The following is a 23,571-nucleotide window of genomic DNA, read 5'->3' on the forward strand; positions in this document are numbered from 1 at the left end:
GTTTGAAACTACACTCAACTGTTACGTTTGTTCTTCGCTCTTATTATCGGTATATTTTTCTCGGCCCACGTGAACTTGTTAACGTTGTACCCCTTGTTGGCATTCATTCCTGGGTGGAAAGCTCTGATGGTGCGGGCATCAACATTGTTTCACTAATGGTAGAACAATGTTTACTCTGTCCTCAAACATGATTACAGCCACTGTACGAGTACATTGCATGGTTGGCAACATTAGTCACAGAAGCAAACATGCTCACACACTCAGCTTTCTCTCCTACACACCAACCCCAAGAAAATGCCTTTTAAATGTACACCACAGCAGTCTGTGCTCCTCTTTTTGGTGTAAACACACATTTTTTTGTGAGTCCACAAAGATATAAAGACTAGAGGAGGAGAAATATTAGAACAGCAACTTAAAAGACACTTGTGAGGTCTGATCATGAGATGAATGACTGTCTGCATCAGTAAGTGACATTTTAACTGCTCAGTATTTACACTTTCTCTGCATCTTCATGTCAGTGTTAATCTGCTGAATCATAGCGTTTTGGCTGAAAACATTATGAGTTGTTTAGTTAATTTTTATTTACTGCAGTAAGTTTCTGGAGCCAAAATTCGCTGTTGATCGTCACTATCACTTCATTGACATTAATCTTTAATGGTATTTGTTATCTTTGTACACAATCTCAGATCTGAGATTGGTAAATAGTTCTGTTGTCTGTCGGCATTATCTCCACTGGTGGTTGTCACTATTTATTGCCCATGATGGGTTTAAAGTCTGTGCCATAAAAAAACACCTTTCATGTGTCGAGCCTCAGTTGCTGAGAGTGTTTAGGGTACACAAACATTTTATTGGAGAACTACTTGAAGGAGCATTTATTTTTCCTCAATGTATTTCTTAGTCAAATCTGGCTTTCATATAGTGGATTATAAACGTTTGTGGTTACTCTAAATTCCTCTGCTGGATATATATTGTATCCCTCTCTACTTTTCCATCTGTCTAATCAAAACTATCCTGTATGTGTGAGTGAACTTCCCACCCTCCTGTCAGAAGAGATAACAGTATACAATGGAGCAATAAGTGTTGTTAATACTCATGTATCACATGTCATTATGTTTTACAGTATCCTTGAATGTGTTTCCACAGGACCTTTATCTTTGATGCCATCTACTGTATAGCACTATCAGAGCAGGCATTGTGACATGTCACAGTAGTAAAAGCACATGTGTAAATAATAAAATGAATGACGAGCCCTGGTGTTATTCATGCAGGCTCACTGTCACACTGTCATGGCCTGGTACACTTGAACAGAACAGAGCCATTGTTAATGTTATTAGTAACATCTGTGTTTTTGCTTCAGTGACAAAGGTCTATTAAAGCAAGAAAATGCACAGAAATTCACTTTTTTAAACAAAAGTTTTGATGCGACATCACTGCTAGACAAGGTACTATACATTTATTAATTGTATTTATTCATCTAGTTATATTGACCCAAACTGACTTTGTTGTAACATCAAGGAGCTTTCATTTCACTATCATTGGTGGTGAAATGAAATATGCACTTTGGTTCTCAGTATGGAGCATAAAATTTGCATAGCCAATGTTATTATTTTGACAAGTAGACTCTTTACATGACATTTTGAACAGGTACTCCAGTAATTTAGTAATGTACTACCATACGGTTGGGAGATTGCAAGAGACACGTAAAAAAAAAAAGAATGGTTAAAATTGTTGCAGGAGATGCTAAGATATCCTGACTTTTAGTGCCTAGTATGGGTCTAGCTCCAAAAACCCTGGATCCTACATTTCCCATAATGCAACTCAGAAGTTTTTTTTCTCTAGACTTCCCCTGCCTGGTAAAAACCCATGTCTTTCTAACTCCATGCCCCAGTTTGTAATGTTTCTAATCTAATCCAAACTCAAACCGAGATAAGCCTGATCATTGGGGTTATTATCTCAGACTCTAGATAGCTCCTCCAGAGCTGCCCACAGATGATATTTTACAATAGTTTTCACAGGCTGTGTGGAACTCTCCATGACAAATTAAACTTCATATGTAAAAATTAGTAGGCTTAAGCTCTGGGGTCGTCAGACATTTGTGTCTCCTTCATTTTCAACCTCAAAGGTGGGGTATGCGATTCTAATCCAATACACGCCTATTTGTCAAATTCAGCGAACACCTCCTCACGGTCCGCTAGCTGCCCGTTCAGTGTGTGTGCTGAAAAAACTCTGGTGTTTGTACACAGCCCTGGCTCGGACCGGGCCACTCAACACTATTCCAGCCATTCCAGCCATGATGTGTGTGTCAGTAACGTTAAATGACTTGCCCACGGACATTCAGCTTACTTTCTAGTTTGCCAAGACATGCTGATGTCGTGATGTTAGCTATAGTAGCAGGAGAGTTGTGTGTATCGCTGTCTGGAGCTGCTGTGCTGGCTCTGGGAAACCGTCTCGTCCTCTCTAGCTGTTAGCTTCACAGCAGCAACTGCTGGGACAGTTTGCTAACACACAACCTAGCTAAGCTAACCTAGAACCTAGTTAAGCTAACCCACAACCTAGCTAAGCTAACCTAGAACCTACAGTAGCTAACGTTAATGACATTACTTGCTGTGTCGTTGTTCACTCTATATCACGGTATTTGTCATGGTACTGGAATTTCTGGTCTCCAGAATCACATACCCCACCTTTAACTACACGTCCTGTTGGAATACAATTCCCAGATGCCTCAGGTTCTTGCACAGTAATAGATGGATAGATAGTGTATGTTTTTCTCAGTCTTATGTAAATAGGAGAGTCATGACTATCAGAGCAGAGACCTTACGGTGTTGCAACGTAAAGCAGATTACTCCAACCTACTTTTCCCTGACTTCACACATCCCCTTGTGTGTCTCACCACATCATGTTCACACCAGCAGGACAGTCCAGGACACTCTGTGTGCTGAAGTTGCAAGTTGTTCTTGTTCTTGCACATGGAATTTGCTGGGGGGGGTTCTTTTTGTAGTAAGAGTATGTTCTCTCCTGTCTGATAAGCAATGGATAGGACACAAATGCACAGGGAGGATCATATCTGATGATCCACAGATTTGATTGTTATATCAACGCCAGTGGGATGAAAAATGTGACAGTTCTGAGGGCCAAACTTCGCTTTGCGTCACACCACTTTCAGTGTTCCTGCTGCCGCCGGGTCAAACAAAGCTAAAGTAGTTAAAGAGGAACTACACACACAAAAAAAATACACTTAATCAACACCGCCCGACTGTGGTAGCAGTTGCCGCGCCTAGTATAGAACACAGAACACTGGCTAACTGCAGCCCCAGTTTGTGCCTCTCACACACAGCTGCTGGTAGTGTAACCAAAGCATTAGCAAGACTGATAAGCACGGGGGGACAAACAGCAGGGCTACGGCTATGTACTGACACTGCCCCGCAGAAACACACACCGGAGAGCCTCGTTTAGTAGAGCCGCTACACAGGTATCACACAGGGACTTTCTCAAAGGGCCAAATGTGTAATAATAATAAATGTGCTTCTAGTGACTAGTCTAGTCTAGTCAAAGCTCCATGGGACTCCCTGTCTTTCCAGCAGAGACACAGAGTGTCTGACAGCAGCTGCTCATTGCTGGTTAGCTCTGACTACCAGCTCTGTGTAGCTGAAATGAATGGAAATAGAAATGATTTTCTTGATTGGGAATAGCTTTTGTCTCTAGCATTTTACACGTGGATTGTGTTCTGTGAGTGTCCGTTGTTTCTTTTTGCGACTTTTGTGCCAGAATTGTCTCCTTACTCCACAAAGAGCCAGAGTTGGGTGGTCAAAATGCATCAGTGTGATTCAGCTGGTTTGGATGGAGCAGCTGGACATTTGTGCGTGCTTTAGACTCCATCAGAAAATCAAACCTTTTTCAGACTTGGTGTGTCGCAAAACACTGGCATTGTGTGACTAGCAATGCAAAATTACTGTATGTACTACAGGTTTGTAAGCTTCTCTCTTAGCGGATTTCAGCTTTATCAATGTTATTCATTCTAGATTGTTTTTCCTATGAATTCTGTTTTAGAATTTTGGCTCTGGCAATATTGGGTCGGTCCATCAGTCAGTCCACCACTTTGGTCCAAACTGAAATATCTCAACAACTACTGGATGGATTACCATGATATTTGATACAGATATCTATGGTCTCCAGAGGACGAATCCTAATGACTTTGGTGATCCCTGACTTTTCATCTAGCGCTACCAACAGGTCAAAGTTTTAACTTTCTCAACATCTACTAGATGGATTGGTACAAACGTTTGTAAAAAAAAAAAAAAAAAAAAAAAAAAAACGTGACAGCAATGGTTCCCAAACAATGGATCCTAATGACTCTAGTGATTTCCCGACTTTTCTTATAGTGCCACAATGAGGTGACATTTGATGTTGTCGAGTATATTGGTTTACGACCAAATAAAAACGAATGATATTCGCATCAGCCTTTGTGCTTTTAGTGCTACTTAACAAATTTCAGCATTCTAACATCCAAAACTAAGATGTACATGAACATTATTACATTATTACAGCAATATTACACCTGCTACTGTATTTATTTTATCCCCAGGATGTTAGAATTGTCATTGTGAGCATGTTAGCAGGCTGATATTGGCATTTAGGCCAAAGCCTTGCTGTGCCTAAGTGCAGCTTCACAGAGCCCCTAGCATGGCTGTAGACTCTTAGTCTTCATTGACTTAAATGTTGGACAGGACATTTATATTGTAAAATATAATTATGAGCTACCGCTTTGGGAAAAGTGGTGGTCAGGGTAAATAATACAAATGTCTTCTTCACCAGTGTTGAAGGCACTGATAACAGATTTATATGTATATATATTTTAGTTGTGGAAATTTTGTCCATAGTGAATGCAACATACATGCACATGTCCACACAGACCATGAACACATTGTTCTTTCCTTCAATCTCTTTTTTATTAATGGTAATAAATGCATACCAAGTGGAAAAGTGGTTGACCTTGGTGTAATCAACAACAGATCATTGTTCCAGCATTCATCAGTTATCAATCATTGCGCTCGTTTATCACTGAGCATGTTGTGATAGAACAAGGGCTGGCCAAAACCACCTGATCACAGCCATGCAATCAGATCACACTGGTTTATTATAGTAATTTGTATGAGCTGGGAGTTTTACCCAGGAGTCACCGCTCCAGTGAGAAAGATTACCCCCACACACATCCACAGCGTGTGCCTTTGGTACCTGATAGTGATTTTCCACCATCACTGTCAGGTGAAAACATTTGGAATATGTCTATTAAAATCCCCAAAACTGGAGATTTTCACAACGAGATGTATTTATGTATCTGGTTACACACACACACACACACACACACACACACACACACACGCACATTTCCCATGAACCTGGCTTGAACTGTGCTTGATCCTGGACAAACAGTGGAGGCAGGCATTACCTCCACTTAATTCTGAGTGGACACTTTGATAAGATTGCACTGAAACCAGTGAGAGACAGAACCCCCCCTCCTCCCCACCCCCCACCTCCACCCTTACCACCCCACACTCCCACCACACACATAAACACACACACCTCACGCGCCTACAGTTTCTACTCTTTCTTTTCAGTTTAGTTGGGGATGCTTTGAATTTCAAGAAAGACTTCCTTCCCGTTAGCTCTCTGTTCTGTCCACTTTGTGGAGGAAAAATATAAAAGGTCAGTTACGTTTTAAGATGGCTCATGCATTTTAACCTGTAATGTGTTTAACCTTCATGCCAGGAATAGGATTATCATAGTATCAGTGTGCCTTATCACACGAACTCTTGCATTCAACAGTTTTTCCTCAAACAATCTTGGTTCTTGCAGCACACAGACTATTTTTACTCTTGAAGTGCGCGGCAGAGCGTTGCAGCCGACCTTTAGCAGTGTTTCCCATCCTGAAAAGCTACTTGATTTCCACTTTTTAACAATGACTTGTCCTGTCCTGTCCTGTCTGTCCTGTCCACATCCTCCCTATCCTGCCCATCGATATAATATCTTCCAAATGCTCTTCGGGGGCGGAAAGCCTCCACTGAAAGTTGTGAGTTTCAGATTTTATTAAGAACAATGGTCAAGGATAAGGCATTCGTCCAGCAGTTGTGCGAAACCGGGACTTCATCATAATTGCTGTTAATAATTACAGTCATGATAAGCGGCAGAGGTGACATTTATTGATGGCAAATTCGTCTGAGGTCCCAGTTGATCTCCTGGAGCTGGAGGAGGAAGACAGAGTGGAGAGTTTGGATTTGAGACAGATTAGGACACTGTCAGGTAAGCTGCTGTACATTACATGAGGATATGAAAGTTACTGGAAAAAGAAAATGTTACTTTTTTTTTAGCTTTGAGTGTGAAATCTTGGAACATCGAAGGGTCTTCGTGAGCAGCTGGAGTTCTAGAGATGCTGAAAACGATAGTTGATCTTGGAAAAGTCAGGGAGCTGAGACATGTCAGTGCTAAAGTTTAAAACAATCCTCTCTGGTGTTCTCTCTGTTTCTAGAGCTAAAACAGAGCCTGACAAATCTGCCCCCAGGACAGTGCAGGTCCTGACCTGGCTCATGTGCTGTGCCTGTATTTGGGTGTCTGGACTTTTGTTGTTTGCTGGTAATGTGCTTTGATAAGTGATGTTCAAAGGCAAGACAGGATCCTCTTCCTAACCTAATGTGATTAATGGATCTCAGAGCCACATAGAGAGGAAGCAGCGGTCCTCCAGGCAGCAGAGGCGAGATGATGCATCCGGGGGCTAGGCAGTATGTGGTGGCGAGGCCGCTGTACTCGGAGGAGTCCTTCGCAGAGGAGCATGAGAAGGTCTACAGGCACCGTAAGACCATGCTGGACCACGTCAAACAGTACTTCACGTAAGGACGCTTTTGGTTTTTGTTTCCTGTGTGGTTTTTGACTTGTCATCGCTGAACAATTAATCCTTGAAGTCTGTCCTTTATGGGTGTTAAGATAATGAATTTAAAGGGGGGAGTGGAAAAAGTTGAGCTTCTGGGTAACATGAGTCTCTTCTTGTTTCTCAAGTCATACGTCTAAAACTGCACTGACTACAGAATCATTTTTAACTTCTAAATGTATATATACGAACCTGCAACGTTTCATACTGTATCATCATAACCTACTTTTTTTTTTAAACTTTTGGCTCAGTTTTTATAGTTTTAATTTAGGTCAAATTACGATGTTTGAGGTCAAGTTTTGTAAAGTAATGTTAAACCTTGGGTCCTGCTCCACTCAGTGCGTACGGCCCAGTCCTGTATATATCACATAAAACATTCTGTTTGTAGAAAGTAAAAGAACCAAACAAAATCCAGTACACTGTCAACGACGTTTTGGTCCTCAGACATTCGTCTGGTAAAATTCATATAGACAAGGAGGTAAATTAAGCGATCACCAGTGTGTGGGATTTTTTGGTTGTTTCACAATCACAAGAGTTTCGGATCCGACGCACCTGTCTATAAGACTTTCTATTGTGCAAGAACTTTGTAGAAATTGTTTGAAGAAAGTATAAATTACTTGTGAGATTCTGGAGAGAAACTGTCTATTAATGTCCAGCATGTTTAAGTATGCCTAACAATTTCTTGTTTAAAATAAATACACATTTACTTTGTTATAGTATAGTATAGCTAATTTCACCCTGTTCTGTAGCCCAATGCTCCTTCTTGCTTTCCTGCCTTCACACTCCCCAATATTCAGCCTTAGATTTGGGTTTCTTATGGCCTTGGTGGTTTTAGTTGTCTGTGCAAATGAGCTCTTTATCCACTAACATAGTACTTGGTGATCCTTTAAGGGTGATACTGAGTGTATTCCCTTTTACCCTGTCTTTGACTGACATATAGACTCATATAAGGAATACCCCAAAGTTCAAACTGAGTCAAAATACAGTGCGATCGCTCTCATTTCTCATTTTCAGATCTTGAGTCTGTTTTTTGAAGATTTTATCAAGTGACCATACCTAGAGCTTCCGACAGTGAGTGTTCCAGCCATCACTTTATCTAGCTATTTAACATGGACTTTATGTTTGTTTCTGCCATGGCAGATGTGATGCTAAACGAGCCAAGAATGCAGCGCTCTCTCTTCTGCCGGTCATCGGCTGGATGAAAATCTACCGAACCAAGGAGTGGCTGCTCAGTGACATCGTATCTGGTGTCAGCACTGGACTGGTAGCTGTCCTGCAAGGTAACTGCAAATGTTTCACTTTAGAGTATCTGAATGTAAGTTGAAGATTTAATTTCTTCTTTAAACCAAACTGGCACAATAGAGGCATATCAGCAGCTTAAATGCAATTCTGGATTTCCTCCTGTCATGTCCGATTTGGGGGTACAGAGGTTACCCACCACAGCAGACGCCTGGAGTTTGATTCCCAGTAGCTCCAATTTGGTCGTGCATTTCAACAAACACAACCGGCCGTGTTCGTAGGTGGGATACCGGAAAGGATTCTCCTCCTTGTCACTGCACTAGTGACTCCTTCTGATTGGTCAGGGCAGTGGAATTGTTGGGGGATAGTGCGAACCTCCCACATGTTATGTGGTAACAGTCAATCTCATCTGTGGCTGTTGGCAACATCATGTGTCACTGTGTGCAGCCCTCCACAAACCAACAGCAGAGTTAACAGCAACAGGACTGCAATGTAAGTGCTCGTTCCAAAATTGGGAGAAAAGAGGGAAAATTCAACAAAATTTTACAGAGAAAGTATGCATTTTGACATTGTTATGCTGCAGAAGAACACACTGCAAGTGGCCTCGGCCAGCCTTTGTTCTGTCACATCATGCTCAGTAATAAACGACAAGCGCGATGATTGATAACTGATGAATTCTGCAACAATGATCTGTTGTCGATTACACCAAGGTCAACCACTTTTCCGCTTGGTATGCAAAACACATTGTGAAATAAAGATGAAACTAATAGAGTAATCAGTTCAGTTCATTCCCACTGCATGACCTAACTAAAGGGAGTAGGCAAATGCATCCCACTGTGCTGGTATCGGTAGGAAAAAAATGCTGTATTTGAACATTCCTGGGGGGGGATGAATCTTGTTACTGATTTGCCTGAAGGGTTCTTACATTAGTCATCGGGGAGGGTTTTTTGATTTTATTTAATAAGAAAAGTGTTTATTGTTTATTTTTACTGTTCATTATGGGGACCACCGACAAAATTAGCTGCTGTAAATCTCACCTGTGCCTCTGAAAATGAGGAGTAATTGTCAGAAGCAGACATTTCCTTCAGAAAATTCCTAGATTGTAGAATAAAATCTTTTAAATTGTAGTTTGCCTTCAGCTTGCTATGTTTACACTTGTTTCCCCTTCTAAATGGCACCATTTTATCATTAACACTTGTGTCTAATCTGATGATGTGATAACCTTACAGTCAGAGTTGTTTAGAAAGATAATATGGGTCTTTCACCATGCACATAAACACCATGTCAAACATATTATACATTATATTTTTACTAAGTTATAGAGGCAAAATATTTTTCATCAGTTTTAATGGTTCTTTAACTTAACGATACGGTATCTATCCGATCACAACAAAGTGTAGTTTGGAAAGTACAAAATGCAGTGTGCCTCATCAGAGGAGTGAAGTCAAGTACTATAAATCTGTATAATATGTGCATATCTTTGTGTTTCAGGTCTGGCCTACTGTCTGCTGGCCTCGCTGCCACCCTGGTATGGGCTCTTCTCCGCCTTTTTCCCAGTTATCATTTACTTTTTCCTGGGCACCTCCAGACACATTTCAGTGGGTAAGGCCAGTGTATGTGTGTTTTTGTGCAGAGTGTCTATCCCTGTCCCTAGCTGCTCTCAAAAGGCTGCGAATCAGCTAATCTTCTGTCCTCTCTCTCAGGTCCGTTCCCAGTCTTGTGTCTGATGATCGGCTCGGTGGTCACCAGGTTGGTCCCAGACGAGGGTCCGCCCGCCAACATCACAGGGTTTGAAGGCCTGACCAGAGACGAACAGAGAGTGTTGGTGGCTTCTTCTGTGACCTTCCTCGCCGGTATCATGCAGGTGAAACACACTCTCCAAAACCACACAGATTATCCCTTCAACAGCTAAATCAGCACTGTCCGGGCAAACAAAAACAAAAAAATCAACACAATAATTAGTATTCTTGTGTTCGTGTACAAAATAAAATGTTGTTATCATCATGTTGGGGTGGCAGTGAAACACAGCGGTTAGGGAATTATTCTGTAGCAGGAGGACCCAGCTTAAAATCCCTGTTACAGCAAGCTTGTTTAAATGTCCTTGAGCAAGACGAGGGCAATTTGTGCAGATTTTGCAGACAGTCAGCTCTTCATAATCAAATGTAAGAACATTGTGCATGCTCCAGGTAAGTTAAAAGTACCCATTAAGTTGAACTTCTGAAAGACTCTTCAAAAAATGGTCTGATCTGAGTTACCAGGAGTAATAATACTGATGTCTTGAAAGGCCAAAATGTTTTTCAAAAGTTCATATGTGTGGCACAATAATTTGGAGTAGTTGTTTAGCGCATTCTTGATTTACAAGCTCAATTCAAAATCACTATTTAGTGGGGAAAATAATAAGGTAAAAGCAAAACACACTCATCCATCACTGAAATTTGACAGCTAGTTGTCTTGATTTGACCTGCTTAAAGGAATAGTTTGACATTTTGGGAAATACACTTACTTGCTTTCTTGCAGAGAGTTAGACGAGAAGATCGACACCACTCTCATGTCTGACCATTAAATATGAAGCTACAGCCAGGAGACAGTTAGCTTAGCTTAGCATCAGTCATAGTCCAGCACATAACTCCCTGTCAAACCACAACTTTACAATTTGGTTTTTGTATGGATTAAACTGACAAGATATAACATGTTAATTGGTGAGTTTTAGAGTTGCTGGTAGGTGGATATAGTTACCTTTGGACAGAGCCTGGCTAGCTGTTTCCTCCTGCTCCAAGTCTTTATGCTAAGCTAGGCTAACCAGCTGCTGGCTCTTGCTTGATATTTAGCAAACAGTCATGAGAGTGGAATCAAACACAAGCATTTACAGCTGTCAATTTCACATCGACACAAATTTATCATGTTCAAAACTAAAACTAACGCAATAAAAGTGTGAGCTAGGTAATAACGCAATGTAGTTTTTTAGTTTAGTTTAGTTTCTTGATTTGTGTTGCCCTTTGGTCTTTTGCCCCCCTAAGTGCAACATCAACCACCCACATTTCAGAGCGTTGCTTCAATTTCAGTCCCAGACACTTGCGTCAAGGAATTGACTATTTATAGCAAATGGTTGTACTGTTAGATGTGGCAGAAAAGGCTCTGCTGTTTGAGGGAGCTCTCAAAGAATCCAAGCAGCAACAAGGTTTCTGCTGAGAGAGCTAACCCCTCTTAGTAAACACATGAAGAGTTGAGTTAAATCAACAATACCAAAAACTCAGCGCATAAGGAGGATGTTGGGGTTGGTGGAATCAGTGGACACAGTGTTGAGGGTATCAGCAGAGTAAAAGTATGAATTATAATGGCTGCACTCTACACCTGCATGAATATGATTGGACGTTAGTAGTCAGGTGATATGGTGGTGGTGAGCCAGTGATTGTGAAGCATGAACTAACGCTATGCTCCATTTGACACATTTTGGTGCATTTGGTGGGATGATAAAAAATAATTGTGTTATTGTGTTATAATTGGGAAATATAACAGTGGCATGTCTTGATGCACTGATGCAAGGTGCAGCAGGTGTGTAGCTGTAGGTGTACATCATATGCCAGTGTGTCTTGCCCTTTAGTGTTTTACCTCCACAGAAAGGAAAGAATGGATAATGCCCTTTAGCAAAGCATAAGCTAGATGTTGTCATCTACATTCGCACAAAGTATGGGGGTCAGTAGTATATATAGTAGTGACATACACCTACAAACCTGACCATAGTTGGAAGGGAATCACTTTCTAGTGTACACTCTTCCCTGCACCATTAGTGTGTCTGGGTCTGAATCTCCTCCACATCCAGACGTAGTGTTCTGTCGCAGACCCTGACCTGTGATCTCTCTGTACATGGAGGGAAGTTATAGTGGGTTTCATATACTACTGCATCATCATCATGATCTCTCTGTCTCGTCCAGCTGGCAATGGGTGTTCTGCAGGTGGGCTTTGTTGTCATGTACCTATCCGACACTCTGGTGTCCGGCTTCACCACAGCAGCTGCCATCCACATCCTGGTGTCCCAGCTCAAGTTTGTGTTGGGGCTGCAAGTCCCAGGCATCAGTGGACCACTCGCTATCATATATGTAAGTACAGAACAGTTTAAAGCTTTCTCACTGTTTATCACAGTCAGGGTGGGTCATTCATCTGTTAGACCTGACTTTTTTTGTCTTTTTCAGACCCTGGAGATCATCTTCAATAAGATCACCTCCACCAATGTGTGTGACGTGGTGATCTCCTTGGTGATCATGGTGGTGGTGTTCATTGTGAAGGAGCTGAACGACAGATTTAAATCCAAGCTGCCAGTGCCCATCCCCATAGAGGTTATCATGGTGAGCAACATTGCACAACATGATCCTTCAACATATTTTCCATAGCCTGAGGAGCTGAAGGCTTGTTAGTTATATAAACAGTACTAATGATAACACTTATTTTGGTTATAAACGTTTATGACTGTGCTGGACGGTGCGTCCATAACAATCATTAATCTGATTTATGAGATCATTTATGTCCCTTAAAAGAAAGAATTCATGTCAATTCAAAGAAACAGCTCACAATCTGTAAACCAGGAGTTAATAAATAGCTCTCATTTTTAAACTAATCCTATGAGTCATGCCTGACAACTTCTGTCATTTAGTGATTTGTCATTTCTTCTCCAGACTGTCATTGCATGTGGAGTTTCATACGGATTTGACTTCAAGACAAGATATGGCATTGATATTGTTGGCCATATTCCAAAAGGGTAAGACATTTTGCACAATAGCTAAATCCAATGAATTCCGTATGTTATGTGAACAGCAAAAGCATCAGCGATAATTAAACTTCAAGGCCAAGCACCCACTAGACAATAGGACCAGTCCCAGACCGATCCCAATACATGATTTGTCTTTTCTGAGTTTCTGGGTCTCTCACTGTCTGTCAGAACACATTAATTCATGGATCATGCCACTCACAGGGTAAAGATAATGAATTATCTGTAAGGCTACACCCATGGGTATTGGTGTAACATTTGTAGATAGTGTTTTATCAACTCTGCGAGTGGGCAAACACATCTTCAATGAAGCGTCATTAACAAAACACATGTGCTGTATGCAGACTGGGGTAAAGGCAACTTTTCAGACAATATGGTAATTGTTGTATGAAATCCATAATGCTCACAACACACTTTGCAATTAACTTGATGACCCATAACCACAATGAAGAATGTTACCTGAAGTAGTATCACGTTAAATATTGTGGAAATATTTCAGCATAACAGACTAATATCTGTTCTCAGGTACGAGCCTCCAATGGCCCCAAACCTGCACATCTTCCAGGAGACAACAGTGGAAGCATTTCCCATGGCCATAGTGGGTTTCGCTGTTGCTTTCTCTGTGGCAAAAGTCTATTCTGTAAAACACGATTACACCATAGATGGAAACCAGGTTTGTAACAATGCTAAGATTTACAACATTAAAGTAAGAGCAACAGGTTTAATCAGGATTTAGATCACAAGACATGTTTTCTCTCTGACCTGGCCGTAGGAGCTGATAGCTTTTGGTGTCAGCAACATCTTTGGAGCTTCCTTCAAGTCTTTTGCTGCAAGTACAGCTCTTTCCAGGAGTGCAGTGCAGGAGAGCACAGGCGGCAAGACTCAGGTAAACTGATGGGTTTTTATTCCTCAATGAGCTTATTTGCCTTAATCCTAACCTTAATTCTAACACTAGACAAGTTTTAGTCAAATCTGAGGCTAAATACAGTGAGTTTGAGCCAGGTTGAAGACAGTCGAGGCTGACTCAAGAGAAAGACATAAACCAGTAATGTGTTTTATTGCATTACCAGTGGTAAATGGTAACTAAGAATAGTTCCACATTTTGGGAAATACGAGTTCAATGAGAAGATTGATACAACTCACATGGTACATATGTAACGTTAGCTAGAACCAGCAGCCAATTAGCATTGGAGATGCAGGTAGGTGCATTTTGTCAGCTTCGGACAGAGCCAGGCTAGCTGTATTGCACTATTTACACCACTTCATTTGTTTCACAGCTTTGCAGATTAACATTTTACATACAGAACGTATCATCAGTTTATAAAATACGATACATTTTTGTAAATTAAACTACCCAACAGTTTATAAAGTAGTAACAATTAGCTTTACCACAACAAGCACAACATTAAAATGTTGCTCACACATTAATGCATTAGTAATAATGTTCCAGTAATGTTGGATATAATAGTATTACTTTGAACTGCTGCATACTAAGTACTTATACTTTGATACTTTAAGTACATTTTGCTGATACAAATTTTACTTAAATAAGGGTTTGAGAGCAGGACTTTTACTTGTAATGAAGTATTAAGCAGTGGTATTACTGATTTTACTTAGTATTACTGAGCTTTCCAAATGCAAAAAGTCGAATCTAATCTATACATGTGAAGTGACTAATGAGTGCATAAAAGTGTGAGGGTGATAGAATATGCAGGAGTCCACAGGCAAAATCCCTGAAACCAATCATAGCTCTATGTGGAAGAAACGAACATTAATATGATTTCCAATTATTTAAAAATTATTTCACAGTATAATACCTTAATAAATGTTCTTGAGACCAGAGCACAGACAATTCATTAAGTGAGGGACCAATAAAAATTCTAAACAACACTGACTGGGGGTATGATATCCCTTTACTAATAGTAATAAAATAAACAAAATTGAAATAGAAAAGTGAAGCAGTGGCATATCAGATTGATTGGTTTAATGAGACTGAAATTTGCATAAGGTAACAGGGTTAGCAATCTGAAAGCCCTTCTTGGTTGGGTTTTTGTTTGTTGTCACGTGGTTCTTTATATCAGGATAGTGGAATAAAACAGACTTTTATTTTGAGGCATAATAAACTGGGACCAACGTGTTACAGCAAAGGAAACCAATATGTCTTGGACTTTTTGGTTTTTCTGCTTCGGTTTACAGTTGCCATATACCTAAACTTCAGATAAATATCTTTGAGACATGTGGGAGCATTCCTCTTTGCTGTAGTTTAACATACGCGTTCTGTCCTTTTCAGATAGCTGGTTTACTGTCAGCTATCATAGTGATGATCGTCACATTGGCCATTGGATTCCTACTGGATCCACTCCCGAAGGTAAACCTCAGAACTCCGTCAAACTCAAAAGTCTTTGGGGTCTTGACTGACTGAAATCTTACCTTTGACCCATTATTTGAACAGTCTGTGCTGGGTGCTGTGGTCATTGTAAACCTGAAGGGCATGCTGATGCAGTTTAGAGACGTCCCGTACCTGTGGAAGAGGGACAAACCAGACTGTGTAAGTTCTCACACACTGAGAGTAGTTATAAAGAAAGTTTTCAAATTTATTATGGTCATTTTGTGCTACTAAAAAAAAAGATGACATATTGCCCCTTTGAAAAAACTTTTCTGCTTCTTACCATTATCTATGTCCAGGTTGTGTGGTTAGGTACCTGTATTGCAGCCATCTTACTGGGGCTGGATCTTGGATTGGCTGTAGGCCTTGGTGTGGAGCTGATCAGTGTCGTCCTCAGGGCTCAGTTGTAAGTATCTGGCCACCAACTCTTTACTTTGTCTTTATACAAAACACAATACTTTAAACTAGTTTGTTTTTGTCTTAGCTTGTCATTTTCTTTCAGGTCTTGGCAGCATGCAGTTTTCCTATTGATAAATGGACAGTTTGAACTGTTTCTTAAACTGCTGAAGTCCTTAGTGCTCCAATTTTTAGCCCTGCTAGCAGTGAAGCTCTGGGGATTGCAGTGTTGGTCAGTCAGTCCACCACTTTGGCCCAGATTGAAAAATCTCATCAACTATTGGATGGAACAAAATAACTGCAATAAAATTTTGTACAGATGTTCATGGTTCACAGATGCTATGCTAAAGACTTTTCCTCTGGCGCCACCATGAGGTTCACATTTGAGGTTTTGAGTGAAATTTCTCAACAACTATTGGATGGCTTGCAATGATATTTGGTACACACATTCATGCCCCCCCCAGAATGAATTGCAATAACTTTGTTCATCCCTTAACTTTTCATTATGTTACTTTGTGTTAAGTGCCTGTTAGCAAATGTTAGCATGCTAACATGCTAAACTAAGAGGGTGAACATAGTAAATATTACCTGCTAAACATCCGCCTGTTAACATTACCATTGTGAGCTTGTTAGCATGCCAGAGTTAGCTCAAAGCACCACTGTGCCCAAGTATAACCTCCCAGAGCCGCTAGCATGGCTATAGACTCTTATACCAGATTTTAAAAAGTTTGCAGGTTGTTTTAGAAGTATTTATTTCTTTTCTTTTTTTTTCCAGCCCTCGCTGCAGTGTGCTGGCCAACATCAAAGGAACTGATATCTACAAAGATAGAAAGGACTATATTAATGTAAGTTGGTGCATGTGTTCTATCAGGTGTCTTCTGTAACTTATGGTAAAGGAATAGTTTGACATTTTGGGAAAGACACTTATTTGCGAGAGTGACATGAGAATATCTATATCTCTCTCATACCTGTCTGTTAGATATAAGGCTACAGCCAGTTAGCTTAGCTTCGCATAAAACAACAGGGAGAAACAGCTAGCCTCCCTCTGTCCAAAGATAACAAAATCCACTTACCAGCACCTCTAAAGCTTAATAATAAACACGTTATTGTTTGTTTAGCCCGTAATTGTCCGGCATATAACCCCCTGTAAAACTGCAAATTGTAATTAAACGTATTTTTAAAAATGAGACATGTCAGATCAGTTAATACCCCTGTTTCTAGTCTTTGTGCAAAGCTAAGCTAACCAACTGCTGGCTCCAGCTACATATTTAATGGACAAATATAAGAGTGGTATCAGTCTTGTCATCTAACTCTCCTTAAAAGCATTTATTGTATTTTTGACCAGTGGTTCCAAAACTAGGATCAAGGGAGCCAGAGAGCCAGAGACCAGAGTCCTTGAGGATTTTCCATGTGCTCCTGACAGTATCAGGATTTGTTTGATTTTATTTGATTCATTTGGAATGAGCAGGAGGAAGGATGTTATAAAAATGTCTGTGTTGAAAGTGTAATTTCACCTGCAGTTAGAGAACCTGTTCCAAAATGTGCTTATAATTCCCTTAAAGCAGAGCTTGTCTTTACAGACCTTATCTGAACCAGAAAGGTGATAAGAATCATCCCTGCTCCCTTGTTCCTGTTTCATGTTTGCATCTTACTTTCAAGAGACTAGTTGCACTTTACCATGATTTTGGCTATAATTTGGGTATAAAGGAATGACTCTCTCCAGATATATGAGCCAGAGGGAGTGAAGATCTTCAGGATACCATCACCAATCTTCTTTGCCAACATTGAGTTCTTCAGGAACAAGCTGGTGGAAGCTGTAAGTACAACAGTGGCAACAGACTGTGTTGTGTTTTTTTTTTTATTGTTGAGGTCACATCCTCCTAGAAAAAAAATGTCATTTATATTCAAAACCCTCAACTTAGCTCATTTAGTTTGCAACACAGCATCTCATTCTGTGGCAAATGTCATAAAAAACAACCAAATCGACTTTGAAAGGCCATGTTGTAAACAGACAGATTGGAAAATTTAAGTTTACAAATCTTATCTTGGGGTGCACGGTGGCAGAGCGGCTAAAGCTCCTGCCTCCCAATGGGTTAAGGAGATCGTGGGTTCGTGGACCAGACCAACATCACACAATCTCTCTGGACAATCTCCAAAGACATGCATGTGTAGGTTAATTGATAACTCTAAATTGCCCGTATTGAATGAATGTGTGAATGGTTGTCTGTCTGTGTCTGTGTCTGTGTTAGCCCTGCGACGAGTTGGCCACTGTCCAGGGTGTACCCTGCCTAAGGCCCAGAGTCACTGGGATAGGCTCCAGTCACCCGCGACCCCTAACGGGACCAAGCGGTAGAAAATGATTCCGTCTCTAAAACTTGTGACATACTTCACACTAATGTCTTCTCAGGTTGGATTTAACCCGTTGAGAGTGTTGCGAAAGAGAAATAAAGCACTGAGGATGATCCGGAAACTTCTAAAGAAGGGAGACCTGCAGTGGACATCAGTAAGTACTGACTTTGACCTTATTCAGTGATAACTGAACACACTTTTACTCTGGTAGCACTTTCACAATGCCATAAATGATAAATGGACTGCATTTATATAGCGCCACTCTAGTCTTCCAACCACTCAAAGCGCTTTACACTACATGTCAACATTCACCCATTCATACACTGATGTGTATCTCGCCCAACGACACTTTAACATGCAGGCTGGGGGGGGAGCCGGGAATCAAACCGCCAGTCTTTTGGTTAGTGGACAACACGCTCTACCTCTAAGCCTCAGCCACCCCGTAAAAGTCTCAGTAAACATTACTATCACTTGGATACCATTATTTAAAACAAGTAAATTCTGGAAATTAATATATTGATGCTGAATCTTTAGTTAAACAAATCTGAAGTGTGATGGCCTTTGCTCAGCAAACGGTACAAGGTTCGCCTCCACTTATCTCAGATGCAAGTAACAGTGTGAACATGATAAGACCAGGTCTGTGATGTGTTGAGCAGATCAGGGTTTGTTGTGTTTGGTTTACAACATGTCTGCAACATTTACAACGGGCAGACTATAATTGTAACTTTTGTTACTTTTGGAGTGTAAAAGCAGAGGCATTAAACCATATACACTAAGTCAGCTGTTGTACCCTTGATATTTCCACTTTCAAAGTACAATTATGTACCAAAGGTGACCAATAAGTACCTTTAAACAATTAATTATTAGAAAATATTGAGTGCTACGATTCCCCCTGCACTGCAAACCTTGTTGCTCCCACACTTGGCTTAGGGAGATTGTAGACAGATGAAGACAGTGTAGACACACCCACCAGTAGTGCTTAGTATTGCTACAAGGACACTGATCGCTCACCAGCTTCCCATCAGTCATAAGCCAGGTTTCCATCCAAATGTAAACGCAAATTTTGGCCAAATTTCCACAAAATCTGCAAAAGAAAATGCAGATTAATGTGTGTTTCCATCCACTACTGTTATGTGAATTTTAGGAGTTGGGTGCGTCGAGATAACAGTTGGTGGTGCTAATTCTCCAGTCAGGTGCCATTAAACCATTGCAGAAGAAGAGGACACAATAAGATGATGTGATTAAAAGAGCTCCAGTCAAACCTCAAACTAAGGCAATGTAGAAAACGTGATGGAAATATGGCATTTGTGTTTGTTTCATGTATTCATTTGAGGAAGCTTACAGTCTCTGCATTGCTCCACAGATATCTGAGGGTTTTCCTCTCTCCAGTGGAGCAGCTTCAGTGGACATTTTAAGTCCATATACGTCGTGATTTATTGTCTGTTTCCATGGTTTCCAACCTGTTTCCAGTGCGCTTTGTCGCATTTTGTTTTTATTGATTGACTTATTACAAGAACAAAGTAGATCAAGCTCATTGAATGTAGAAGGTTGCAATGCTGCACAGTGCCAGGCAGCAAAGTGGCTTGTCCTCCTTGTTTGCATGAGTTTCTTCCAGAAACTTTGGTTTCTGTCCACAAAGTCAGGGCAGCGAAGTTCAGGTTGATCATTTGAAAGTACAGCGTTTTGCCATTGAGTCCATATCATGTTTTCTTCCTGTGTATCTAAATGTTGGTCTTGCATTGCAGATGAGGAAAACTAGCATTTTTTTTCAAAATTGTTTTTAATTTAATTTGTTTTCATAAGATCTCAGATTCACAGTTCACATTTGCTTTGTGAACTTTCAGAAAACAATCTTAAAGATTCTGTAGTATAAATTTAGTTCTGCCTGCAGTACGTGTGTTACATGTAACTTTGTATATACTAGAACGTGCTGCAGCTCTGTGTGAACCAAAGAGAAGTGAGAACATGTATGAACAGCATTTTGCCATTACAGAAAGGCTTCCTGAATACCTCATGTGGACCCATCAAGGAGTCAGAGGATGAGAGCAACATGGAGGAGCTGGACCTGCCGACTGACTTCAAGGACCTTCCTGCCCGGATCGACTGGAACGCCGAGCTTCCCGCCAACATCATTGTTCCCAGAGTGGACATCCACAGCCTGATCCTGGACTTTGCTGCGGTCTCCTTCCTGGACATCTCTGCTCTGAAGGGACTCAAAACGGTGAGTTGTTCATTCACAGCAGCAACCGAAGCACTTATTTTACTAAAGCTGCTTTTCATTAGTCATCTTTAATTTTTTTTTTTGTAGGCGCTGAAAGAGCTGATCCGGGTTGAAGTTGAGGTCTACATTGTGGATTGTGATTGTAAGTATAAACCTGAAGTAAGGCCCAGCTCACTCAGACAGACCTGTGACAAGTGCGTCACCATCTGTGAAGCTAAAGCTCTCCTAAGCTCGACCAAATGTGTTAATAATGCTGCTTTTTGCATATCATGACATATTTGTAACATCTGGTTTTGTTATGAAGGACTTCTTAAAAGGAAAAGGAAAAACCGAACTGACTCTGTGAAAGCAAAACGCATCATTTAATATTACAGAAGTCAGCAGCTACCTTGAGCACTTTGCTCACTGAAACATGTCTTAGCGTTTACATTTTAACCAGTCATTCAGTGTGTTGGTGTAGCCTTTATATTTGACCATTGTTTAGCAAGTTCAGGTCTTTAAAGCCATTACTTTTGTCCATGTCACTTCCAACAGACACAATAAAAAGCATTCCATTGTTTTTCACTGTACTAGCAAAATGGGAAAAAAGTATGTCCATGCATTTCTAAAGTGTACTAAGTCTGCAGAAGAGGCACTACATTGCCTAAATTGGGAAATCAGAATTTGGACTTGGCAAAATAGCTTATTCTTTTTCAAATATACCAGTGCTTTCTTTTTTTACTATGCCCTCAGTTCAGCAACTTGTGCATACACTTAATTATTGACACTCACTTTAAGTCCGCTTTTTTCACTGTTAACTTTATGGGCTCCGTACAACAGAAATGCATGGCCTCAAAGCCTTTCTGCCCCATTGTCACACATACTGTGTTTTCTGTCACAATGGGCATTTGCTGATTTATTTCTTATACTGCCCACAAATACATGTTTTACATACCCACCCTATACATCTTTATTTCATTTTGTGTTCATTTCTTTGAGTAAATTCCCATTTGACAGAAATGATAAGCATTTCAGCTGACTGGTTTTCCAATAGATAATAGCCCACTTAGTGGCAATCTGTATTTCAAGGAAAACCACATGCTGACATGCGTGACAGATACAATCCTTAGTGTCATAAATCATTTCTCTAAATCCTTTATAGACATCTGAATTAACTTGTACTTTGACTGACTTCGTCTCCGCGCCTGCAGCTTACATCCTGGAGAAACTGCATGACTGTTGCTTCTTTGATGATGAAGTCCAGCCGTCAATGTTCTTCCTGACGCTGCATGACGCCATGCTGCACATCCTCGAGAAACATCCAGAGACTACAGAAAAGAAATCTGACTATGACAGGGTAAAGAAGACAAGGCTTACAGTTTGTATTCAGCGAAACATAGCATGACCCAATATGTGGACGTATACGGTCTATTAGCGCTGCGAATGGGTACAGAATACTTAACTCTTCGTGTCGTTCCGCAGATTATAACAACAGTCACAGTTCACCACCCTGGAGGCAGTTTGAGGAGCAGAGATAGAAATGTACGTATCCATTTTTGTCTGTGAGCAACAGCACCTGCTATGGTTTTCATCTCCTCTACTTTAGCCATGTCCTATACTTCATGCTATTGGTTTGATTTCATCTATTGGTTTATTTTTCTGTTCTTTATTACCTGAAACATTCATTCAGACACAACTCCTTCTTCCCCCACAGGCTCCAGATCCCGAAACCAGGTTCTAACTTCTGAGTGAGAAGATGATGATTTCTTCAGGAAGACACCAAGTAGACCAAAGACAAAAAGAGCAAATGTTTCACAGATCATGCTGTACGATACACTGATGTAATGAATGACGAGATACTGTTTTTGACTTTGTGCATCTGACCATCTAAGTTTACACATACAGTATTTACTGTAATGTAAACAAAAAAATTCATGGCATTGTTGTTTTTTATACTGTACATAGTGAATTTGTAGAAAGTGTAGGTGCAATATATTTTACATGTTGTATAGTTATATTTTCATGATAATGAGAATAAATGAACTTTTTGGCACACTGTTCCCAAAGTACTGTTCTCTGTTTGGGACCAAAACAATGTGAAAAAGACTGAATGTGCAGTGGCTGCAATACTAAAATAAATATTTTATGACTCTACAGAACATAATGACATTCAGCGTTTAAAGGCGGGGTTTTGTAGTCCTTAAGCAAAATATTCATAAGCCAAATGTCCTTAAACTTTGTTTTGGGTGCTACTCTCAAACGGTGGAAAGGCTGTCGGCACCAGGCTTACTGTGTTGCACTAACTGTGTTTGTGAATGTGGGAATATGCACCACTAAACCACAATATCAGCAGGCATGATAAGGGCCTTGAAGCCTCTGAAAGCTTAGTTTGAAATCTTAAGTATTTCTCTATTACATTATTAATTCATGGCTAAAAAAAAATGTACATACAATTTATATAACTGTCAGAAACTCAGCTAATCAGCTTCATCAGGACTGTGTGGGCGTGGTTTGATCAGATTTGACTGACAGTGGCTTAACGGCAACCCCAACCCGCAAACAACCCCTCAACTTTCATCATATTTGATTCAAAGGTTGCTTAACTGTGATTGGTGCACGGACATATGTGACACATTTTTCCAACATTTTTCCAATCAGAGTTTAGCAACATTTGAAGTGGGGTTGGTGCACGTTCCCAAAGTAATTTGTGTTTAATCAGATTGCCACAGCGGACCCCTGGGTACATGTAATATCCCATGAATAATTTAACACAATGCACAACTGCACTATTCATATTCATATTCAAAGGGGCTTTTTTTGACATGGGAAACAGACGTTTCAAAACAAGTGTGAAATAAAAACAACAACAACAAAAATGTGTATACAGATAAGTAATAAATAACTTAAATAAAATAGGAAAAAATGTAGATTTGCAGTTACAAAATAATTCTTTACATTGCGTAACTGTAGTAGCAGCAGTAACTGTACAGGCAGCAGTATTAGACATCTGTCTAGTGGAGCAGGAGGAGATGTGACATTAGTGCTAGTAGTAGTAAGTAGTGGTAGTAGTACAAATGGTACTACTACATTGTTTTGATGCACTGTAAGAAACGAAAAGCCCAGATCTGAGAAGAGGTGACACAAACGCCAAAACTGTTTTCCAGTTTGCACAAAAAGCAAATGCAGGTTCAATATGTTGTTGTGTTCTCAAACATCTTCATACAATCAATTATATTTATACATAATTATCACATACTGGTGTCTAAAAAGAAAATGCCATAATAAAAAAACTTCCTCAACCTCAGCCTCACTTTCCAACA

The 23,571-nt window shown here is 40.3% G+C and overlaps 1 protein-coding gene across 3 annotated transcripts; it reads left to right on the plus strand.

The window, feature by feature from the left end:
* The first annotated feature begins 345 nt into the window (after positions 1–345).
* On the plus strand, positions 346–22,311 carry LOC122871648 (chloride anion exchanger-like). Of its 3 annotated transcripts, none has more exons than XM_044187018.1 (21): positions 346–463; positions 6,705–6,881; positions 8,060–8,199; positions 9,650–9,760; positions 9,862–10,022; positions 12,091–12,255; positions 12,349–12,501; positions 12,829–12,911; positions 13,446–13,593; positions 13,693–13,806; positions 15,211–15,288; positions 15,373–15,468; positions 15,606–15,712; positions 16,478–16,547; positions 17,426–17,518; positions 18,110–18,205; positions 20,045–20,272; positions 20,360–20,414; positions 21,463–21,608; positions 21,734–21,793; positions 21,966–22,311. In XM_044187018.1, the coding sequence occupies exons 2-21, from the start codon at positions 6,751–6,753 to the stop codon at positions 21,990–21,992; spliced, it is 2,262 nt and encodes a 753-aa protein (XP_044042953.1). In that variant the 5' UTR covers positions 346–463; positions 6,705–6,750; the 3' UTR covers positions 21,993–22,311. The 3 variants fall into 3 exon arrangements, with proteins under 3 accessions (XP_044042953.1, XP_044042952.1, XP_044042951.1); XM_044187017.1 differs by lacking the exon at positions 346–463 and adding an exon at positions 5,558–5,703; XM_044187016.1 differs by lacking the exon at positions 346–463 and adding an exon at positions 5,793–6,297.
* The last annotated feature ends 1,260 nt before the right edge of the window (positions 22,312–23,571 follow it).

The sequence above is a fragment of the Siniperca chuatsi genome, linkage group LG23 (genome assembly GCF_020085105.1).
Source record: "Siniperca chuatsi isolate FFG_IHB_CAS linkage group LG23, ASM2008510v1, whole genome shotgun sequence".
NCBI classification, from domain to species: Eukaryota; Metazoa; Chordata; class Actinopteri; order Centrarchiformes; family Sinipercidae; genus Siniperca; species Siniperca chuatsi.